General features: G+C 38.1%; 1 protein-coding gene across 3 annotated transcripts in view; it reads left to right on the top strand.

Annotated features, from left to right (window-relative positions):
* The window catches only part of TRPC6 (transient receptor potential cation channel subfamily C member 6), a 162,695-nt gene that overhangs the window by 96,255 nt on the left and 41,382 nt on the right, over positions 1–25,058 (top strand). For 2 of the 3 annotated variants that reach the window (XM_070384315.1, XM_070384316.1), the window contains exon 2: positions 6,659–7,433. In XM_070384315.1, coding sequence (XP_070240416.1) covers positions 6,659–7,433 — 775 coding nt within the window. Of the gene's footprint in view, positions 1–6,658; positions 7,434–22,788; positions 22,975–25,058 lie in introns of all 3 variants that reach the window. The other variant, XM_070384314.1, reaches the window with a different exon arrangement.

The raw sequence follows: 25,058 nt of genomic DNA, 5'->3' as shown, positions 1-25,058 counted from the left end.
AGAGTCCATGGGGGAAAATCGAAGCTAACTGAATCAAAATAAAGAACTGTTATCTTGAAAAGTACCTGGAGGATAAAGGGATTTCATAATATGTTGTGAGGATAGGTGGTTCTGCTCTATGTGTGGTGTCAAGGGTAGACAAGGAAAGCAATAGAGGTGAGATAATATTAGTTTTTTAAGGACAAAAGAGTCCACTTCTGGATCATGGACAAGTCACGAAAATGCCACTTTTAAAAATATGCCTTTCAATTTTCTTCATTCCCTATTGAATTTGCCGCCTATTTGAAATGAATATAATTATTGTATGTTCTCCAGGACATGTTATGACTCAATCTTCATGTTGTGTTCATTTTATCTTTTTTTGGTAGGGTTGTATATCCTAGTGATTTGCTGTTGGCTTAATAGCAAATAAACAGGCTTTGGTTTTTATTCCTGTGACAAGAGGGGTTCATGCATTTGATGTTATGTCTGGAGTGTTTGCAGTATACCTTTCTGCTAAGCACTGGGAATCCAGTGTGGAATAAGGCAAAATAGTCCTTGTTCTCATGGGAGAAAGGGAAACCACTACAGTTGTTTATTGCCCCCTCAGCCCCAGGGGAAGGACCAGGGGAAGCCCCAGAGGAAAGTGTGCGGCTAGAGATTAAGTAGAGTAAAAACAGTTTCATTACAAAATCAGAATAAAATTACTTTTTATCATTTATCCTCCTAAAGTAGTATGCAAAATTGCTAGTTGAGTTGGTTGTTAACCTCTAATTATCCACATCTAATTTTTTCTGTGGATAATTGTGCACATAATAAAATATACATCCTAGAATTGTTTAATTTTCACTTTCCTATAAGACATCTAAAAGTCTACTCTTGTGGCTCTTCCATGCTGCCTGGAATAGTTACATGCCATTTATGGTTTCAGCACTTCTGCTTTAGCAGAATTGTGCTTTATTTAAATATTTCAAGGATTTTTGAAGCAAAAAATAAAAGTGAAGATAGATACTTAATATGGAGCTTAGTTTGTAGGGGAGCAGTTCCATTTGATAAAAGTGTATCATATTTGAACAGGATGTAGAAAATTACTGCACATGTTCTGGCTTCAAACACATTGTCCATTTGACTCAGAAGCTAATTTGCATTGCTGGCATTTTCAATGGAGATGGGTTATTCCATTTCTCCCTATTTAGGACAACAGGCATCATTTAGCCAACAAAAATAATCATAAAAATGAGGTATGTAAAAAAAGTTGTTTTCTTGACCTAATCAATATTTGAGTAGTATGGAGGCAGTGACTATTTATACTATTTCCTAGAACTGGTATTTATGTATTGTGATAAAGCAAATTATAAAAAAATGGTCACAAAAATGTAGGTTACTAGACATCCAACCATGCTAAATATGGCTAAAGGGTTGAAGAAAAAAAATCTTAATAAATATTTTTCTTAAATACAAGAACCCACTTTTAAAGTGTGCACTTAAGGTGGAATGAAAATGTCTCTTTTGTTAACATAATGCTTTGGGCTATTGTTCCTATTTCTAGTAGACAGTTTATCTAGGTTACATGTGCAATTAATATACAGTTCTACAATATAGCCTTGTAAAATCCATTCTCAGAGAGGTAATTTAATCTAGCAATGTCTAGTATCTTTCTTGAAAGGCTTCAAATATTTGTCATTTAAAAAGCTGTTACACATTTTGCTTTTGTGTTTGACACTTAAGGATTAAGCATCACCACTTGTGACAAAATGCTATACATAGAGCCTTTTGTTGCTTCTTTACACTGCAGTTGACGAAGGCAAAGTAAAAGTGAAAGTCATTCAGTCTTTGAATTCTCCAGACCAGAATACTGGAGTGGATAACCGTTCCCTTCTCCAGGGGATCTTCCCAACCCAGGGATCGAACCCAGGTCTCCCGCATTGTAGGCAGATTCTTTACCAGCTGAGCCACCAGGGAAGCCATTGAGGAAGACAAGGAGACAGCAAATCATGCATTTTGTCAACATGCAAATACTTTCCCTTTATCTCACTACTCATGCAAGGACTACTGCCTTCATTCTGCCTGTCAGAGTTATCTTCCTAAAACAATCATAAATGCCTCTATAAACATTCTGTATCTGGCTTTCCTGTGGCAGAGTGCTAAGGAAATGATGATGATCCAAGCCTTTTTATAAAAAGATATCTGAAATCTATGTCACTGCATATGATTAAAATTTGTGATAGAGACAGGAGAAGCTTTAAAACTGAAGAAAACATTTTCTCTGGAACTGTCTTTGCTGTTCTTCAAAAGGATGAAAGTTATAGGTATGAAAGTCATAATAGTTTAGAAGGAGATTGGATATATCCTTAGTGGCTTGCCAGGGTAGAACTTGCCATTATTCATATTAATAACATTAAAGTCATAAAATTAGAAATTTAGAATGAAAGGTGTCTCAACTCAGGCTTATTCTACCTCAGTGTAATTCAGTGCATGAAGCAGGGTACCCAAAGCCAGTGCTCTGGGACAAGCCAGAGGGACAGAGTGCAGAGGGAGGTGGGAGGAGGTTCAAGATGAGGGAGACACATATATACCTGTGGCCGATTCATGTTGATGTATGGCAAAAATGGTCAGAATATTGCAATTATCCTCCAATTAAAATAATAAATTAATTTAATAAATAAATAAATCTCAAGTACTCTTAGGTGACAACTTGGTCCCAGATTATGTAGATTAAAGCACTCTTGATAATTACAAGAATAACCTAAAATATTACATGGACGTCAAGTGGGAAAGCAAACAATATTATTAGAACTTGAACATTTCCATTTAAATGCTTTCCACATTCATATTTCCAATTGAGCCTAGAAGTAATTCTGTAAAATAGATTGGAATAATTATTTCTGCTGATCTTATGGAAGAAAAGGAACAAGAAAGAGGCTTGGTTCTTGGCCTTTTGGTACTTGGTACTATTTTGTGTCAATTCTGTGTCTTTTTATTTTTTAGTTAAACAAAAACCTTTCTTGCACTCCTATTAATTTAATCTCACTTCTATAAATCCCCTGATCCTAGCTCTTTTCTCCTTTAATTTTACAGTTTTCTTTCTCAGAGCATTAATCATGTTCAGGAGATGTCTCCCCTCCCCCTGATTTTTGAACTTCCTCCTTTCTACAACAGAATCTATGGAAAGTAATACAGAAGACAGGAGAGGAAGTTAAAGGATAAAGAGGTTATTAGAAGCCAGAAAAGTGACAGAAAAAATTACTTTCTCTTTTAAAAGACATTAGAAATAATATTTATTTTTAAAATTGAAAATAATATCAACTAAGGATCACTAGTTACTTGAGGCAAAACTTTAATATAAAGTATAAAACAAACATAAAATAGAAATATAAAAACAAGCATAAAAAAGGAATAGGAGTAAATTCCCTGAAGTGTTCTGATCTGTGTCAGAGTCTTTATCACTGATGTCCCCAGAATTAGATACTGTGTTTTCAAAAGCAGAAAAAGGTATTATTTTTTTTAATGTGAGGAATAAAAGATGTCCTTGCAAATTAAAAAGTAATAGTAGAGGAAAAATTTACAAAAGATATATTAAAGTGGAAGAAATACCTCAGAGTATTGTACAAAAAGATAAATAATTGGAAAATAGAGAAAAAAGAAGAAAATAAAGGATATTCCAGAATTACCAACATTCAAAAAGAAGGAGTTCCAGAAACAAAGGACCCTGTAGACAAGAATAAAAAATATCAGAGTGTTCTGTTTATGTTTTCTTCTAAGAGTTTTACAGCATCTGGCCAAAATTGAAGCAAGGTTTTTTTTTTTGACCCATCTTCTAGAGTAATGAAAATAAAAACAAAAATAAACAAATAGGACCTAATTAAACTTAAAAGCTTTTGCATAGCAAAGGAAACCATAAACAAGATGAAAAGAGAACCCCTCAGAATGGGAGAAAATATTTGCAAATGAAGCAACTGACAAAGGATTAATCTCCAAAATATACAAATAGCTCATGTAGCTCAGAATCAGAAAAACAAACAACCCAATCAAAAAATGGGCAGAAGATCTTAATAGACATTTCTCCAAAGAAAACATACAGATGGTCAACAAATACATGAAAAAATACTCAGCATCACTAATTATTAGACAAATGCAAATCAAACTACAGTGAGATATTACCTCAAACCATCAGAATGACAATCACCAAAAAAGCGTGTGTGTGTGTTTGAGAGAGAGAGAGAAGGGTGTGAACATAGGGTGGGAGATTGTGAAAGTGACCTAAATATTCAACTTTCACAATGGGAAGTCTATAGGTAATACCAAATCTGGAAAATTAAGAAATAGCAATATTACCAAGTTATATGATGTAAGGATTTAAATGATAAAATAATCAACTAATATAGTTGAAATGTATTTCCTCTAAATATCAGGATGTGGAGAAAATGAAGAATAAGGGCCTGCTATTTTCTGTAACAAGCTTTTCAAGTCTTTCAGCATGCACATGCATGGCTTGGATGCAGGTTAAAATGGAATTGGAAACAAAACAATAGCTATAGAAAGAAAAATAGATGCAATAAATAATTCCCTTATTATAGTACTTAATAAAAACTATATATACATTATTTAAAGATCAGTCTTAAAAATTATGGAGAGGTGAGAGGGAGGCTCTAGAGGGAGGGGATATATGTATACTTTTGGCTGATTCACAGTATTGCATGGCAGAAACTAATGCAATATTTTAAAACAATTATCCTCTAATTAAAAATCTTAAAAGATTACTAGTATCATAACATGTTTGGCTATGGCCTCAACATCATTTTAAAGAATTTACATAGCTGTCTTTTCAGTAAAACAACTTGGTTAGTTTTAAGAGGCCGTGAATGGTTACACTGTTGAACAAAAATTTCTGAAAAAATTTTGTGAATATGGCAGAACATTCTTCAAGCTCCTTGTTGCTAAGTCACTTCAGTCATGTCCAACTCTGTGTGACCCCACAGACGGCAGCCCACCAGGCTCCCCCATCCCTGGGATTCTCCAGGCAAGAACACTAGAGTGGGTTGCCATTTCCTTCTCCAATGCATGAAAGTGAAAAGTGAGAGGGAAGTTGCTCAGTTGTGTCCGACTCTTCGCGACCCCATGGACTGCAGCCTACCAGGCTCCTCCGTCCATGGGATTTTCCAGGCAAGAGTACTGGAGTGGGGTGCCATTGCCTTCTCCTTGGAGAGACACAACCTATTTCTGAGCTGCAGACTTTTGCTAACTCCTTTGGGATCATACTGCCATGGTCAACATTGCCTGGAGCTTTGGTATCAAGATGGACAAGGGTTAGTTTGGAAAGAAAGTTAGCTTCTCTAGGCCTGGCCCGATAGAAAGGGAAGATGGTTTATGGGGTCTTTGGGTCTATTTAAATTCTCTTCATACAGGGAAGTTTGTGAGTCTTTGAAGGAGGATGACTTTTGGAACATTTATAAAGATCTGTGACATCAATCATCAGTCACACTTTTCTTCATTTCATACTCCCCCGTAACCTGGCTCTTTCATATTCTGCAGGAACTTATCCTTGTTGGGTTTCCAGTTAGTGATAGTGACACAGGTTCAAGCTCAAAAAGACCTTAAGACATGAAGTTGTGAATCACTAGAAAAAAAAAAATCCCCATTTTAGCATTTCCTTCAGAGGGAGTATCACTTTTTCTGATCACAGAGTGAAAGCCAACATTGAAGGCTGGCCACCCTTTTGATCCTTCCCATTTAACACCTGGATCACAGCTTTTCAGGTTTCCAGTGATTTTTAGAATAATGCCTAGCAGAGTCCAGCCCATTTATTTTCCCTGTCAATGAAACCCACACTGTGGCATTCAATTGATCCCTCTGCTGGAGGAAGCTCCCCACCTGTACCTTAACACCGGATCACAGCTTTTCAGGTTTCCAGTGATTTTTAGAATAATGCCTAGCAGAGTCCAACCCATTTATTTTCCTAGTCAATGAAACCCTCTCCGTGGCATTTAATTGATCCCTGTGCTGGAGGAAGCTCCATAGCTGTACCTGGCCTTGTCCCACTCTCCCCAAATACACTGTCACACTTGACTTCTATGCGTCCATTTTCAGCACATCATTTCTCTAGGAAGGTAGACTAGATGCCCCTGTGGTAGGTTTATCATGACAGTTAAACAGCTAATAATAGTAATGCACTAATTGCCCACTGCTCCCTTTGGACTATAAGATTTATAAGGACAGAAACTTTATTTTGCTTTCACTACTGCTTTGTCCACACCTTATATAATGCCTGACCCTGGCATAGGAGGGACTCAATAAATATATGTTGACTTGAGTGGATTTGTTATTTTCCTACTTATCTTTTATATTTTCACACACTATGTCATAATAGCAACATTTTGGTCTTTTTTTTTATCTATACCACCTGTAAATGAAAAACACATATTAATCTGTATGTGCACATCACAGAGAGATTATGGGAACTGCTTGAACCTCCACCCAAATTAAAATGTTAAAATCTGCAAAATGCTTGACTTTCTAAAAAGAGAAATTCTTGGAATCCATTAACAAATAAATGTGTCTTCATTTGTATTTGTATTATAGTTGGTCTAGAGCTGATGGGACAACATCTAATACGCTGCTCATCTGACACACTAAAATGCTCTTAATGTAATTTGTTCACAATCTTTCTATTTTATTACAGCCGGGGCACCGACAATAGACTGACCCATCGGCGGCAGACAGTTCTCCGTGAGAAGGGGAGACGGTTAGCTAACCGAGGACCAGCGTACATGTTTAACGACCACTCAACAAGCCTATCTATTGAGGAGGAACGCTTTTTAGATGCAGCTGAGTATGGCAACATCCCAGTGGTAAGGAAGATGTTGGAAGAATGCCTCTCACTCAATGTCAACTGTGTGGATTACATGGGCCAGAACGCCCTGCAGCTGGCAGTGGCTAATGAGCATCTGGAAATTACAGAACTTCTTCTCAAGAAAGAAAATCTCTCTCGCGTTGGGGATGCCTTGCTTTTAGCTATTAGTAAAGGTTATGTTCGGATTGTGGAAGCCATTCTCAGTCACCCAGCTTTTGCTGAAGGCAAGCGGTTAGCAACCAGCCCCAGTCAGTCTGAACTCCAGCAAGATGATTTTTATGCATATGATGAAGATGGGACACGGTTCTCCCATGACGTGACCCCGATCATTCTGGCTGCCCACTGCCAAGAATATGAAATTGTGCACACCCTCTTGCGGAAGGGTGCTCGGATCGAACGGCCTCATGACTATTTCTGCAAGTGCAGTGAATGCAACCAGAAACAGAAGCATGACTCCTTCAGCCACTCCAGATCTAGAATTAACGCTTACAAAGGCCTGGCGAGCCCAGCTTACCTGTCATTGTCTAGCGAAGACCCAGTCATGACAGCTTTAGAGCTTAGCAATGAGCTGGCAGTGCTGGCCAACATAGAGAAGGAGTTCAAGGTAGGTTTTTAACAAGTCGGAGTCAAGGTGAATTTATAAGCTTCCACCATGCACTCACACTCTGTGAGGTATCATAGATAGTAGGCAATTTTATATATTTGATTCGACAAGTTCTTTATTATATAGAGTAAAAGTTGTGGTTACTACCATTTGGAGATGATCTACTATAAACTAGACATTTTGCATTTATTATGTCTGATACCTATCACAACCTTGGGAAGATCTTAGTTCCTTTTCAGATGCAGAAATGGAGGTATAGAAGGGTTAAGGCCCAAGAGCCACAGCTGGTGAAATCACAGAGCTGGGATCAGAACCCAGGGATGCAGACTCTAAAACCCAGGTTCTGTCTCCTGTGAAACTCTTGTTTCTATATTCAGATCATGGTGATAGCCACTGTTGAGGTCAGAAAGATGAATAAGACAAAGGAAGTCATAGTTTGACTTGAGAGACAGATGCATGCATGCATACATATGTTATAAAGAGAAATGAAACTACTAGACAGGGCTATAAGCAGTGTGCTGTAGCAGTTCAGAGAAAGCAGTATTTAATTCAGATTAGATGTCGGAGAAGTTACATGAAAAATGGTATTTCAGCTGCATATGGCAGAATAAATAGCATATTTGAAGGCAGAGAATGAAGGAGAAGATATTTTAGGCCAAGGTAACAGCCAAAACTAAAGCTTGTAGATATGGGAGAAGTAGTCAAATATAATTGCTTTACGATGTTGTATTCATGTCTGCTGTACAACAAAGTGAATCGGCCATATGCATACATATGCCCCCTCCCTTCTGAATCCCCCTCCATCCCCTTGATCGCACCCCTCCAGATCATCACAGAGCACTGAGATGAGCTCGCTGTGCTTTGATGAGATCCTACTGGCTACCTGTTTTATATCTGACGTATACACAAGTTAGTGCACATATGTCAGTGCTGTTCTCTCCACTCATCCCACCCTTCCCTTCCCGCCCTGAGTCTACATGTCCTTTCTCTATGTCTGTGTCTCATTCCTGCCTCAAGGGAACTTTGAGCAATCTCTAAATAAGAAGTAAGTGGGGAGACACACTGTCAGACCTTGCCATTGTCTGCGTGGTTTGTGCTTCATTTGGAGAGGGTGAAAGTTCAGATTCCTAGTCCAAGGTCACACACTTATACACACACATCTTTAAATTTCCTCCACAGGTTATCTGACCTTTCCTATAGTGCTCATCATGTTCTGCTGTATGATACTATTTAGAGTGGGCTTTTCTTCTTTACTCAGCTATATACTGCTTGGAATCAGGTCTGATTCATCAAATACAGTATTACACAAAGATAAATATTGGTTTCATTTTCTCTATCCTATATGCTGTGAGAAAGCATGTCTCTCTATTCCGTACCTTGGGGTCTCTCCTGTGCAGTTTCTTGGTGCCTCTGTCACTGAAGGAACACTGCAAACCCCAGCCTAGCATGTGTCTCTCCCCAGGTCCTATCTGTCCAGGTGAGGAGGGCAGGTCACCAGTGACTGAAGCCTTCCATTGGCTCCCAGCATGGAGGATGCTGCTTTTCCTCTAGCTCCCTGGCAGCTGAGGATGTAGGACAAGCAGAAGATCTCTTCCAACAATGTCGCATTCTTTTATACTTCTCACTTTGCTCCCAGAACTCAGGGAGGCAGGGAACTACGCTATCTTGGAAATCTGATAAATATGATCTTCAGTTCAGTTCAGTCGCTCAGTCGTGTCCAACTCTTTGCGACCCCATGAACAGCACGCCAGGCCTCCCTGTCCATCACCAACTCTCGGAGTTCACTCAAACTCATGTCCATCCAGTCGGTGATGCCATCCAGCCATCTCATCCTCTGTCGTCCCCTTCTCCTCCTGCCCCCAATCCCTCCCAGCATCAGGGTCTTTTCCAATGAGTCAACTCTTCGCATGAGGTGGCCAAAGTATTGGAGTTTCAGCTTCAGCATCAGTCCTTCCAAAGAACACCCAGGACTGATCTCCTTTAGGATGGACTGGTTGGATCTCCTTGCAGTCCAAGGGACTCTCAAGAGTCTTCTCCAACACCACACTTCAAAAATATCAGTTCTTCAGTGCTCAGCTTTCTTCACAGTCCAACTCTCACATCCATACATGACCACAGGAAAAACCATACCCTTGACTAGACAGACCTTTGTCGGCAAAGTAATATCTCTGCTTTCTAATATGCTATCTAGGTTGGTCATAACTTTCCTTCCAAAGAGTAAGCGTCTTTTAATTTCATGGCTGTAATCACCATCTGCAGTGATTTTGGAGCCCTCCAAAAATAAAATCTGACACTGTTTCCACTGTTTCTCCATCTATTTCCCATGAAGTGATGGGACCAGATGCCATTATCTTCGTTTTCTGAATGTTGAGTTTTAAGCCAACTTTTTCACTCTCCTCTTTCACTTTCATCAAGAGGCTTTTTAGTTCCTCTTCACTTTCTGCCATAAGGGTGGTGTCATCTGCATATCTGAGGTTATTGATATTTCTCCTGGCAATCTTGATTCCAGCTTGTGCTTCTTCCAGCCCAGTGTTTCTCATGATGAACTCTGCATAGAAGTTAAATAAGCAGGGTGACAATATACAGCCTTGACGTACTCCTTTTCCTATTTGGAACCAGTCTGTTGTTCAATGTCCTGTTCTAACTGTTGCTTCCTGACCTGCATACAAATTTCTCAAGAGGCAGGCCAGGTGGTCTGGTATTCCCATCTCTTTCAGAATTTTCCACAGTTTATTGTGATCCACACTGTCAAAGTCTTTGGCATAGTCAATAAAGCAGAAATAGATGTTTTTCTGGAACTCTCTTGCTTTTTCCATATCCAGGAGATGTTGGCAATTTAAAATTGTTCTTAAAATTTATATTTAATTTTTATGAAACTTTACTGCTTAGGTTTCAACATTTCTGTTTCTGTAATTGTATCATTGTTTACACGATACTTTAAACCATTCTTTATTCATTCATTCACTTGCTTACATCTTCTGAGCCCATGGTTGTAGCAAATATTGTTCTGGGGAGAGTCAAGAATGAGCGTGGAGATATCGCACAGCACAAAGACAGTTCAGTCAATAACCCTGCCCTCAATTAACTTGTAATTTAATAGGAGAGCAAAGGCCTGTGTGAAATAACTATAATATAAGACATGACCTTGTGGAATGAGGGGTGGGCTGGTGGGCCAAAGATAAAGGATCATATCTAATCAGAATGCGAATTTTTCATTGTCCCTAAATGCATTGCATAATGTGAAGGCTGCTTTAGGTTTATGATAAATGAGGGATCCAGATATCCCTTTACTTGTTCATCACACACTGTTTCTGCCCACCTAGGTGCGAGGTAAATGGATCAGGCACTTTCCCTTCATCCCTGCTTTCTCTGTGCAGGTCCACACTGTTAGCCTCTAATCAGGCTCACCCTTTGCTTAATGCCCTGCCTCTGTGAAGGGTTAATGGCAAAGAAAAGGTAACTCTCTCTGAAAACACAAATCTCTTTAATAATATGTTATTCCTAATATCTTTAAAAAATCATCCTCAAGGATTAAAGTATACTGTTAAAAGAGGGTAGCAGTTTTAAAAATGTTTTTAAAAGTATGTCCTAGAACTTGACAATTCAACAGCTTTTCTAATTAGAAATTTGATTCCCCAAATCCTTGTATTACACAAGGAGAAAGGCCAGTTCTTGGCAGGTTTTAAAAGCCTTTGGCAAATACAAAACAAGAAAGCATAATGTTTTCTTTCTCACCAGACGGGACACTCTAGAACAATTATTTTATTCTCCCAGACTCAGTTGGCCCATAGAGGCAAGAACAGCTTCATGTGAGAATGCACCCCCATGACTCTCACGTGTAAACTCAGGGAAAGCATTTCATGCTACCATGCACGCTCGTGTGATGGTGCTAAACCTGCTCCAGCAGCCCAGCCCGTTTACAACAGGATGGGACCCCAAAGGGCTTGGTGAATCTGGTGAGATTTGCTAAATCTGCTGCTCTGTCCTTCAAGAATAACTTCTCTTTTCTTTTTTTGAAAGAATATAGTTGACTCTTGAACAACATGAGTTTGAAGTATATGGGTTCACTTACATGTGGCTTTTTTCCACTAAATATGCACTACAGTACCACACAAGCCCGGGCTGGTCAAATCCATGGGTGTCGAACAGTGGATGCCAAGGGCCCTCTGGAGAGTTATGTGCGGAGTTTTCGCTCAATAGAGTACTGGTTCTCTTTCCCTCTGCTTTGTTCAAAGGTCACCTTACATGATCATGTTAAAAAATAGTAACTTAAATATGAAGAAAAATTTAAAAATAATTTCTAATTTTCATACTGCAACACGCCAACATGTATCCTTCCAGAAATAAACACTGATACTGCAACATGCCAACATGTATCCTACCAGTCTTATTTTTAGTAGTCAAGCCCCTTAGAGTCTCAGGGACCAAAGACGCAGGGACCAAAGACTGTGAGATACCTCACAGGGACCTGAAATATTGTACTGGCAACAGGCAATCCTCTCTGCTCATGGTCTTCAAATTCTTTTGCTTCCTTTTCACCTGAAAAACATTTGAAAAATTCTGTGCTCATGAGTACATTTTAAATTTGGCATCTAAATTTATTTACTTTTAAGTTTAAATAATTTTAAGAGGTATAATTTCTGTGTGGCCTAAATATTAACATTTAAAAATATATATCTTAAATGGCTGCTTCAGATGTATCTAGGGGCCTTTAAGTGCTGTGATTTTATACACACCATCACCTATTTTAAAAATAAACAACCTCCTCTTTAATTTTCATTAAGAGTTACATCTTTCTTTTTCTCCTTAAACTTGTATTCTAGTACATTTTCCTCCACAAATGTGATTTCTAATGTAATAGCTTTTTATTGTAAAGTCCTTTATAGATCACGTATTATATATATATATTAGATATGTATATTTTATATATATGATATATATATATATTTGCATAACACATGTGTAATGTGTATGTTTACAAGAAATTTTAGAATTTGTTTTACTTTCTGTTATCATCAGGCTCTAGGTATTTAAAATATTCTGGAAATACTTACCATTATATTTATCAGCAGTATATTTGATCAAAACTACATAAATTGAACACAATTTTTCAAAATAACATACACAAATTCTGAAAAATAAATTTTAAATATATGATACATTTCCTATTAGAAATGAATTTTAAAGGAACGTCATATCCATACTTTTGTTATGTATTTAATGAAATAAAAACTTATAACCTGTTAAAATAACTTGATTTGTCAGCCAGCATATTGTTTTAGTTTTTGTTAATGGAATATATAAATTATTAATGATTTTATGGAATAGAATTAAAAGATAGTAGACTATATTTGGGATAAATATTTCTTGATGTGATTTGATATCTGCCTTATTGAATTACCCACACTGATCTGAAACAAATCACATAAAAGTTTTATCCTTGTGCTTTAGCCAATAGCCTATGAAAATTTTTAAGTCCTGGAAACCATTCCAAGTCGCAGTAAAAAGACTCATCCTCACTAAACTTTTCTGCCTTGCACTTTTGTGATGTCTTTCTTTTAAGTTAATGATACATCCAAAAGATAAGTACTAAGAATGGTTTTAAATAAGGGTAAAATAAACTTGTTTACAAAACAGAAGCAGAGTCACAGATGTAGAAAATAAACTTATGGTTATCAGGGTGAAGGGGATAAATTGGGAAATTGGGGTTGACATATACACTGTACTATATATAAAATAGATAACTAATAAGAACCTACTGTATAGCACAGGGAACTCTACTCAGTACTCTGTAATGGCCTATATGGAAAAAGAATCTAAAACAAGCAGGTTTATGTATATGTATGATTGATTCCCTTTGCTGTACACCTGAAACTAACGCTGTAAATCAACTATACTCCAATAAAATTTTTAAAAAGAATAATTTTAAATAATCACTTAATTTAAATAACATGAAGTAGTGGAATTTCGTATTCAGTATTCCCTACTGATGTCTTCCTTACTGTCCTCTCATTTAAGAAGGATGCATTCTTTGATAGCTATTGAAGAATCAAGAGGCAAAGTACATTAAAATTCATCTAAATTCAGAATATCCCAACATGAACTGGCATGTTGTATTCCTATCATTTAGCTTCATCTTCATTGGAAATGTGTATAAAGGAAAGGAAATACAGGAAACCCCTCAGGGTCTGCGGTACCTGGATTAATTATTAAAGGGGAATTTCCATTGTTTGCTGCAGGGGTGAGTGAGAATGGAGAATTTTTTGTAAAGGGAAAAATGATCTGTTCTCAAGAAAATTAGTTACAGGAAAGTTGAGGATCTAGAAATTATTTCTCTTAAAACTATCAGTGTTCTGTGGCCCCTTGAAAAGTCTTCATATTTCTCTGCTTGAAGGCAACTAATCTGTTTTATGAGTTAGAGATGAGAACAATCACAAAGATCGTAAACTCCAATATATAGTTTCTCTAAGCTCCTCCTAAATTCTCCTTTTCTGTATTAGTCCATAGTTGTTTAACAAAAGAGGACAGAGGAGGTGCAACTGAGTTCCTCAGGCAACTGTAGTCTGGCACTTTGACTCTTCTAGACAGGACGAATTGCACTCATTACCGTATCATCAGGTCTGAAGATGGATTTATGCAGAAGTGACAGCCAGAACACAGCAGAGAAATCTAACAGTTAGATGGAACCTCAAGAATAGAAGAAAGCCAACAGACCTGAGACACTACAGGTCTTCACAGTGAATGGGAGAAGCCAGATTTAAAAGTTTCATCCATTCGAGTTCAATCTTTACATACTGAGTTTTTATCAAGAACTTTTTGCTTTGGTAGAAAGAGACCTCAGCCACCTTAAGTTAAACTTGGGCTAAGCCTAATTTGGGCAATATATACTCAGAATTTTGACTGTTTTTGATATTGGGAAAGGAGAGTATAACACCTCCCTTCTCTCCTTGGCTCGAGATTAAGAATCATCAGAAAGACGAAAGGATCAGTACCATTATTTTAGCAAATGCATTCTTCCAAATTTTTAACTTCCTTTTACTATCTCAGAATTTACCTATGACCTATGTCTCTGAACACATTTTAAGCCTATTTACATTTTAGATTGTGCTTCACGACCAGGATAATCACAATGGTGTGATCACTGACCTAGAGCCAGACATCCTGGAATGTGAAGTCAAATGGGCCTTAGAAAGCATCACTACGAACAAAGCTAGTGGAGGTGATGGAATTCCAGTTGAGCTTTTTCAAATCCTGAAAGATGATGCTGTGAAAGTGCTGCACTCAATATGCCAGTAAATTTGGAAAACTCAACAGTGGCCACAGGACTGGAAAAGGTCAGTTTTCATTCCAATCCCAAAGAAAGGCAATGCCAAAGAATGCTCAAACTACTGCACAATTGTGCTCATCTCACACACTAGTAAAGTAATGCTCAAAATTCTCCAAGCCAGGCTTCAGCAATATGTGAACCTTGAACTTCCTAATGTTCAAGCTGGTTTTAGAAAAGGCAGAGGAACCAGAGATCAAATTGCCAACATCCACTGGATCATGAAAAGAGCAAGAGAGTTCCAGAGAAACATCTATTTCTGCTTTATTGACTATGCCAAAGCCTTTGACTATGCAGATCACAATAAACTGAAAATTCTGAAAGAGATGGGAATACCAGACCACCTGACCTGCCTCTTGAAAAACCTGTTTGCAGGTCAGGAAGCAACAGTTAGAACTGGACACGGAACAACAGACTGGTTCCAAATAGGAAAAGGAGTACGTCAAGACTGTATATTGTCACCCTGATTATTTAACTTCTATGCAGAGTACATCATGAGAAATGCTGGACTGGAAGAAACACAAGCTGGAATCAAGATTGCCGGGAGAAATATCAATAACCTCAGATATGCAGATGACATCACCCTTATGGCAGAAAGTGAGGAGGAACTCAAAAGCCTCTTGATGAAAGTGAAAGTGGAGAGTGAAAAAGTTGGTTTAAAGCTCAGCATTCAGAATACGAAGATCATGGTCCCATCACTTCATGGGAAATAGATGGGGAAACAGTGGAAACAGTGTCAGACTTTATTTTTTGGGGCTCCAAAATCACTGCAGATGGTGATTACAGCCATGAAATTAAAAGACGGTTACTCCTTGGAAGAAAAGTTATGACCAACCTAGATAGCATATTCAAAAGCAGAGACATTACTTAGCCAACAAAGGTCCATCTAGTCAAGGCTATGGTTTTTCCAGTGGTCATGTATGGATGTGAGAGTTGGACTGTGAAGAAAGCTGAGTGCTGAAGAATTGATGCTTTTGAACTGTGGTGTTGGAGAAGACTCTTGAGAGTCCCTTGGACTGCAAGGAGATCCAACCAGTCCATTCTGAAGGAGATCAGCCCTGGGATTTCTTTGGAGGGAATGATGCTGAAGCTGAAACTCCAATACTTTGGCCACCTCATGCAAAGAGTTGACTCATTGGAAAAGACCCTGATGCTGGGAGGGATTGGGGGTAGGAGGAAAAGGGGACAACAGAGGATGAGATGGCTAGATGGCATCACTGACTCGATGGACGTGAGTCTGAGTGAACTCCGGGAGTTGGTGATGGACAGGGAGGCCTGGCGTGCTGCGATTCATGGGGTCGCAAAGAGTTGGACACGACTGAGCAACTGAACTGAACTGAACAATGTTTCCTTTAATTACCCTAAAATCACCTTCTCTATAAATGTCAGGGATTTCCCTCTACCCTGTCGTTCTGGATAAATAGTTTTTCTGAAGCTTCACCAAATCCTCCTTGTCTTCCTGGGGCCATGTATCTAAACAGGTACCTGGCTGTCCAGACACCTCTGGCGTTGACTTAGACAAAAGGGAAGACACTACTCTGCTTGTTTTTCAACTGTTGCTATGTTCTGGCATTCAAAATGTTTAAAGATGCCTGGCATTGTTTGCAAAAGAAATAACCTTCTAGGAAACAGACCAAGTTGAAAAGTAGTTTTTGCTAGCAGAAAGGCAGTGTGACTGTCATCATACCTTAGTAAGGTGACAGAGGTGTTGCTTGCACGCAAAATAGCCTACAGAGGCACAGGACAAGGGTCCATGCCAAAGGGAAAGGAGGAAATGGACCACCGTCGAGCTTAATGAATTATTCTAAGTGGTTTACAATCTAACTTTGTGATACAACAGCTTTTAAGTTCTCCATATGGTAAAGAATCTGCCTGCAATGTGGGAGACCAGGGTTCAATCCCTGGGTTGGGAAGATCCTCTGGAGAAGGGAAAGACTACACACTCCAGTATTCTGGCCTGAATAATTCCATGAACTGTATAGTCCATGGGGTCTCAAAAAAGTCAGTCATGACTGAGCAACTTTCACTAGGTCCATCATAACTTTTCTTCCAAGGAGCAAGCATCTTTTAATTTCATGGCTTCAGTCACTGTCCGCAGTGATTTTGGAGCCCAAGAAAATAAAGTCTGTCACTGTTTCCATTTTTTCCTCATCTGTTTGCCATGAAGTGATGGTACTGGATGCCGTGATCTTTGTTTTTTGAATATTGAGTTTTAAGCCAGCTTTTTCACTCTCCTCTGTCACCTTCATCAGGAGGCTCTTTAGTTCCTCTTCACTTTCTGCCATTAGGGTACTGTCATCTGCATATCTGAAGTTATTGATGTTTCTCCTGACCATCTTAATTCCAGCTTGTGCTTCATCCAGCCCGGCATTTCACATGATGTACTCTGCATATAAGTTAAATAAGCAGGGTGACAATATACAGCCTTGAGGTATTCCTTTCTCAATTTTTAACTGGTCCATTGTTCCATGTCTAGTTCTAACTGTGGTTTCTTGACCTTCATACAGGTTTCTCAGGAGGCAGATAAGGGGGTCTGGTATTCCCATCTCTTTCAGAATTTTTCACAGTTTGTTATGATCTACAGTCTGCTCAAGAGAGGCAGATGCATGAACAAATGCAGTAAAGTGTATGAGTCTGTTCTTGTGTTTGATTTTCCTATCAGTTTAAATAGACGGGCAGAGAAAATCCATTCTGGCAAAATTTTAGATCCAGTCAATAGTTGGGGAGGGAAGTTAAGTGCAGCGGTTTGTAACCTGAGAGCCCTCAGCCCCTGAAGCATCTGTTTACCTTCATGGCTGCTCTTTAAGCTTCATGGCTTCAGCTGAACCTGAGAATTTCTATGTTGAAGGAAGAATAAAAACTGGAATCAAGCACTGTATTAAGTTAAATAAGTAGCTGCTGCTGTGGCAACGATCAGCATAAAAGTGAGGAGGATCTGACATATCTAGGAAAATGCCTGTCTTCAATTCTTGTCTGAAATTGTATCTCACCTCCTGTTACCTTTTCTTGAGAGCAGTATCTGATTTCCTTTTATGTCCCTCACAGCCCTGAGTAGTAGGTGCTGTATAAGTACTTGTTACTCTTCTGTACACCAGCTGTGACAGGACTCAGGGATCATCATGCCATTTAGCGACAATTATCCTGAAGAGCAGGAAAGCCCTAGAGTTGCTTGTGGTTCCAAGAGCATGGCTGGTTAATTCAGTCACAAGCTGGATAATGATAGTCAATGCTTTCTTTATTCTTCAAGAACACAATCTCATTTTAAAAATTCTGTCTGAGATAGAATGTGTTATCTATCACAGCACTGGTTGCTGAATATTTGTAGAACATTTGTTGAAATAATGAATGAATAATTGTTTTATTTTCAGTACATTCAAGTGACACTCAATGTTGATGAAAATACTCAATAAACAATCTATAATAGGCTTAGAAAAGAGTTTTATTTGAGGCAAACTGAAGCCTGGAAGACAGCCTCTCATAATTCTGAGGAACTGATCTGGAAAAGCATGGTTTTTAGCACAGTTTTATATCTTGTCAGAATAAAGAACATTAAGCAAGTCAGGGATACATTCCTTCAAGGTTTCAAAACACAGGTCAGCATGTACACAGTCTGGCCTTGGCACCTGGGAAAGGAATCTTATCAAAAAGGAGGACCAGTATTGGCTTCCCAGGAAGGGAGACATTCAATTTTTATTTTTAACATGGATATTCCTTACTTCTGGTCAATGTGCCCTTTTCTTAATAATTAAAGCAGATGTACAATATATGTTTTGACAGGCCACAAACAGGCTATTTTAGTTAGCTTAAATTTAACTCGTGTATAAGCCAGAATGCAGCCATGAAATTAAAAGACACTTACTCCTTGGAAGGAAAGTTATGACCAACCTAGATAGCATATTCAAAAGCAGAGACATTACTTTGCCAACAAAGGTTCGTCTAGTCAAGGCTATGGTTTTTCCTGTGGTCATATACGGATGTGAGAGTTGGACTGTGAAGAAGGCTGAGCGCCGAGGAATTGATGCTTTTGAACTGTGGTGTTGGAGAAGACTCTTGAGAGTCCCTTAGACTGCAAGGAGATCCAACCAGTCCATTCTGAAGGAGATCAGCCCTGGGATTTCTTTGGAAGGAATGATGCTAAAGCTGAAACTCCAGTACTTTGGCCACCTCATGTGAAGAGTTGACTCATTGGAAAAGACTCTGATGCTGGGAGGGATTGGGGGCAAGAGGTTAAGGGGACGACAGAGGATGAGATGGCTGGATGGCATCACTGACTCAATGGACGTGAGTGTGAGTGAACTCCAGGAGTTGGTGATGGACAGGGAGGCCTGGTGTGCTGCGATTCATGGGGTCGCAAAGAGTCGGACACAACTGAGCAACTTATCTTATCTTATCTAAGCCAGAATGACTTACCCATACCTTAATATGTGAAAATATCTTTTATCACTAGGAATTTCATCATGATTTTATATTTTTTAGTGCAATTTTGTGTCAAGGTACTGAGATGACTTGGGTATTTACAAAATGATGAAAACAACAACAATAATAATTACCATTGATTCAACCCATCCGTGAGCCAAGAAGTTAGCATTTGTTATCTTGTATAACCTTCACAGCAACCCTAGGAAGAACCTTATATTATCCCCACTTTACAAATAAGAATTTTGAGGCTGTAAGGGCTTAGGTAATTTTCCCAACTCATGCACCTAGTAAGTGAGGTGTAAGTGATTTCAAGTGTACTTAACTTGAAATCCAGGTCTGCCCTTATCCAAAACTCACTTAATTAGTGTTGATTCATGAGAATTAAGACATGCATTTTCCTCACCCTTTTAATTTCTATAGAGCAGCCTTTTCTTTATATGGAATTATGAATTAAAATTACACACCGTATCTTCTACTATATAAAAATCCAACTAAAATTACCCTTTGAAAGGATAATTGTATCAGGGTCTTTTAATGTTTTATAATCTTTATGTTCTATTAACCCACTATCAGTCATCTCTTTAAAAGTCAAAGGTTAATAGGCAAGCACCCACTTTTAATTTATTAATGTATGGGATGAATGTGTGAGCCAAAGGCAGAATTAAATCAACTGCCAGCTTCACTTTTTCTTTCAAAAAACTGAAATCACAGTGTTAAGTCTGGCTCATGAACTACTGCCAATATCTCACTTTAGTGAGTTTACATTTCAGTGTGAGAGAACATAAATATGAAAATATTTGTAAATGATGCCCAAGGTGAAAAAAAGCATACATTTCTAAAAGCAGTCTTATTCTTTTTTTTTTTAATGGGTTTTTGTTTTGTTTTTGCTTGGGATATATCTTGTGAATTAGCAATGAGTTGGAAATAATTTTTAAGATATTGAACAGTAAAGAACACCTGTACTGTATCAATTCATGTGGTTTCTACTAAAAGTATTACCCCATATTTGAAGGGTCATACCCTCCTTTGAAATATCTAATTTCACATGAGCCTTATTGGAATTCTAGAGAGTATTGGTTTTGAGTCTTACATTTTTGTCTCCATAAGGACTAAGGATACATCTAGAATTGAGTGCTACAGACAAGAGAGGCCAGGTATATTAAATTTTGTCATAACTCCATGGGTTTTTACTAATGTTAAGAAACAGCTTGTTTTCAGGTCTTGCCTTTGATGATATAATACAATAATTATGTTTTTTCAAGTGCCTGATATGCACTTCTTTATATATAAAGTTTCTTTATATATATTCTTTTCTTTACATATATTCTTTCTTTATATATAAAGAAATGTGTGATTTCTTTAGCACAACTAATCTCACTAAGCTTGTATTTTTTTATCTTTAAAATGAGAATTATAATAGCACCTACCTCATAGATTGATTTTGTTACCTTAGAGCTGCTGCTGCTGCTAAGTCGCTTCAGTCATATCCTACTCTGTGCGACCCCATAGACGGCAGCCCACCAGGCTCTCCGTCCCTGGAATTCTCCAGACAAGAACACTGGAGTGGGTTGCCATTTCTTTCTCCAGTGCATGAAAGTGAAAAGTGAAAGTGAAGTCACTCAGTTGTGTCCGACTCCTAGCGACCCCATGGACTGCAGCCTACCAGGCCCCTCCGTCCATGGGATTTTCCAGGCAAGTGTACTGGAGTGGGTTGCCATTGCCTTCTCCATACCTTAGAGCACATGGTTAAAAACTGGAGGAGCTGGGATTTGATCACAAGTATATCTAACTTTGGGCTTCCCAGGTGGTGCTAGTGGTTAAAGAACCTGCCTGCCAGTGTAGGAGATATAAGAGACGCAGGTTTGATCCCTGGGTCAGGAAGATCCCATGGTGGAGGGCATGGCAACCCACTCCAGTATTCTTGCCTGGAGAATCCCATGGACAGAGGAGCCTGGCGGGCTACAGTCCATAGGGTCACAAAGAGTCAGACATGACTGAAGCAACTTAGCATGCATGTAGCACACATTTAACCTTAAAAGCCCAAGCTCCTAAACACTATAACATGGAATCGTGGGCATGGACAACATATGTATTTCCACACCTCAAAGGTCTTCGCCATGACCTTAACCGACTATTTCATGAAAGGGGAAGAGCTGTTTCCTCATGACCTTGTTTATACTATCTGACCAGATACCGTGGAAAAGAGTTTGAGTCATTCTCAGTTGAGACATAGTTTACGAAATTCCTTTTATAGAATCTATTTGAACCTACAGTTAGCAAAGTGAAACTAACAGGGAGGAGCCCAAGTAGGTCCTTTGCATACATTGAGGATGAAATTGTTTTCCATATAGACTCCCCACAATGTTACCTTATTGAATCATATCTAGAGCCTCTCCTATTTCTCCAATATCTTCTTCTCTTGATTCCTGCAAGGAATCTTTTTATCCTATAACACTGGTGACTTCAAAATGGAGGGGACAACTAATTCTGCATCTGCAAAGCTGATTTAAGAGTAAACTCGCCGTGGAGGCTGTGACCTTAGTTTTTTGATGTGCCAAATGGAAATCATATTTATCTGGCTTACCTTGCAGTTCTTCATAGATCAAAACAGAAAAGCATTCTACAAAGAGACAAAGTGACAAAACTCTTACAGGCAAAGTGCAGCCAAACAGGGTTAAATTTAAAGCCTCATTTTGGCACCTAGTGGCTGCAGTTTTGGATGTAACCTAAGTGATCAAGGTGACTGTGAAGATTAACTGAGATTCTATGATCCACTTGCAATGCAACAAATTCTAGCTAATAGATTTTCTTTATTAACACTGGGTTATGAATGGCCTTATTTCCATGTAAGAGAATCCAGAGGAAGGAAATTTTAGAAACCTGAATGAAGATATATATAGATGGTGTATGTAAATTCGAAAAGAGTATTTGATATTTAAATATGATCTGTAGTCTCCAAATCCTCTCAACATGCTATTAGGTCCTCAGCAGTAATTTATAATCAAAGTATTTTCATTAAACTTCCTTTTATCCAAAGAATCTCAATTTGCAGACTATATATTAGATCTTGTCTTTTGACCCCATAAGTTTGACAAGTAAAGTTCCTCAATAACAATATAGTAAATAGGGAAGTGATACATGTTTGCTTTTCTTGAAACCTTACCAAATGTTCTGTTTCTCAAGTTTATCAACACTGTATATAAAGTCTTCCAAAGACCTAGCAAATGTGTGTATTATGTGCCTAGCTGGTGAAGTTATGAACATAGGACATATGATGTGTGCAAGAAAGTATGATCATGATATGGGAAGAGTTGCTAACTTTTTATTTCTCCTGAATCAGCAGGTGAGTTTGGTGTAGTACAGTACTTTTTGGCAACTTTCATTGTGTTTTAGACAAATTTCCTCTTTGGAATATAAGGACAATCTTTATGGTGCTAATATATTTCAGAGCTCACTCAACAGAATAGCAACTTAAGCATGTTAAAAAGAATAATAAACCTAAAAATAGAGCTTTTTTATTCTCTACAGTCAAATCACTGATAAATTCTACAGTGTAACATAGTAAAATGTGATACTTCTACTTTTTTTTTTTTTTTGCTTTATCTTTCCTAGAATGACTACAAAAAACTGTCCATGCAGTGCAAAGATTTTGTTGTTGGACTCCTTGATCTGTGCAGAAATACTGAAGAAGTAGAAGCCATTCTGAATGGGGATGTTGAAATACACCACAGTGGTGGAGATCACTATCGTCCTAACCTCAGCCGTTTAAAACTTGCCATTAAGTATGACGTAAAAAAAGTAAGATCAGGCACAAAGCCCCTTTTATGTTATTTCAGTTTTTATTGGTGCTAAATCAAGATGAAGGATTGGCATAATTAGGTTAAGCTGGGTTTTTCTAATTAATTGCTCTAGGTAGGACCTCTAGTAAATTCTAACTGCCAGGCAATGAGACATTTCACCTACACTAAATGCTGGTCTTTAAAAATCTAGACTTGTTTATCCAATGATTGACACTTTCTTTTACTTAACGAATGATGCAAAAATGGCTTTGTGTGTTCAAAATACAAGGCATTGTTGTAGGATGGGAACATCATTATTTAAGACCCATCCGTATTTGGCAAAACTAATACAATTATGTAAAGTTTAAAAAAAAAAAAAGACCCATCTCCACTTATTAATTTTGTCCACTTCTGGACCAATGCCTTCAGTTCCTTCTTTAGTGCATTTGAATCTCCTGCATCTTTATTTGTGGAATATTTTTAGTCTCTGTCTTCAGGCAGTGCCTCCTATTCTTGACTGCTTTCTTAAGTTATGTAAGATACGTTTTACTTATTTTTTTCTTTAAAAAATTGTTTATTGAGATATAACATATATTCCATAAACAGCGCATATCTTAAGTTGTATGTAAACTCATTAATTCTTAAAATTTCACATTCTTTTTTTTTAATTTATTTATTTGGAGGCTAATTACTTTATAATATTATATTGGTTTTGCCATATATTGACATGAATCCACCATGGGTGTACATGTGTTCCCCATCCTGAACCCCCCTACCTCCTCCCTCCCCATCCCGTCCCTATGGGTCATCCCAGTGCACCAGCCCCAAGCACCCTGTATCATGCATCAAACCTGGACTGGTGATCCATTTCATATATGATAATACATGTTTCAATGCCATTCTCCCAAACCATCCCACCCTTGCCCTCTCCCACAGAGTCCAAAAGGCTGTTCTATACATCTGTGTCTCTTCTGCTGTCTTACATATAGGGTCATCATTACCATCTTTCTAAATTCCATATATATGCATTAGTATATTGTATTGGTGTTTTTCTTTCTGGCTTACTTCACTCTGTATAATAAGCTCCAGTTTCATCCACCTCACTAGAACTGATTCAAATTTATTCTTTTTAATGGCTGAGTAATACTCCATTGTGTATATGTACCACAGCTTTCTTATCCTTTCATCTGCTGATGGACATCTAGGTTGTTTCCATGTCCTGGCTATTATAAACAGTGCTGTGATGAACATTGGGGTATATGTGTCTCTTTCAATTCTGGTTTCCTCAGTGTGTATGCCCAGCAGTGGGATTGCTGGGTCATATGGCAGTTCTATTTCCAGTTTTTTAAGGAATCTCCACACTGTTCTCCATAGTGGCTGTACTAGTTTGCATTCCCGCCAACAGTGTAAGAGGGTTCCCTTTTCTCCACACCCTCTCCAGCAGTTATTTCTTGTAGACTTTGGATAGCAGCCATTCTGACTGGCGTGAAATGGTACCTCATTGTGGTTTTGATTTGCATTTCTCTGATAATGAGTGATGTTGAACATCTTTTCATGTGTTTATTAGCCATCTGTATGTCTTCTTTGGAGAAATGTCTGTTTAGTTCTTTGGCCCACTTTTTGATTGGGTTGTTTATTTTTCTGGAATTGAGCTGCAGGAGTTGTTTGTATATTTTTGAGATTAATTGTCAGTTGCTTTGTTTGCTATTATTTTCTCCCGTTCTGAAGGCTGTCTTTTCACCCTGCTTATAGTTTCCTTTGTTCTGCAGAAGCTTTTAAGTTTAATTAGGTCCCATTTGTTTATTTTTGCTTTTACTTCCAATATTCTGGGAGGTGGGTCATAGAGGATCCTGCTGTGATTTATGTCAGAGAGCATTTTGCCTGTTTTTCTCTAGATGTTTTATAGTTTCTGGTCTTATGTTTAGATCTTTAATCCATTTTGAGTTTATTTTTGTGTATGGTGTTAGTGTTCTAGTTTCATTCTTTTACAAGTGGTTGACCATTTGTTAAAGAGATTGTCTTTTCTCCATTGTATATTCTTGTCTCCTTTGTCAAAGATAAGGTGTCCATATGTGCATGGATTTATCTCTGGGCTTTCTGTTT

This window comes from Bos mutus, chromosome 15 (assembly GCF_027580195.1).
Source record: "Bos mutus isolate GX-2022 chromosome 15, NWIPB_WYAK_1.1, whole genome shotgun sequence".
In the NCBI taxonomy this organism is placed as follows: Eukaryota; Metazoa; Chordata; class Mammalia; order Artiodactyla; family Bovidae; genus Bos; species Bos mutus.
Note: the sequence above shows the minus strand (reverse complement) of the source record. Positions and strands in the feature narration are given on the sequence as shown.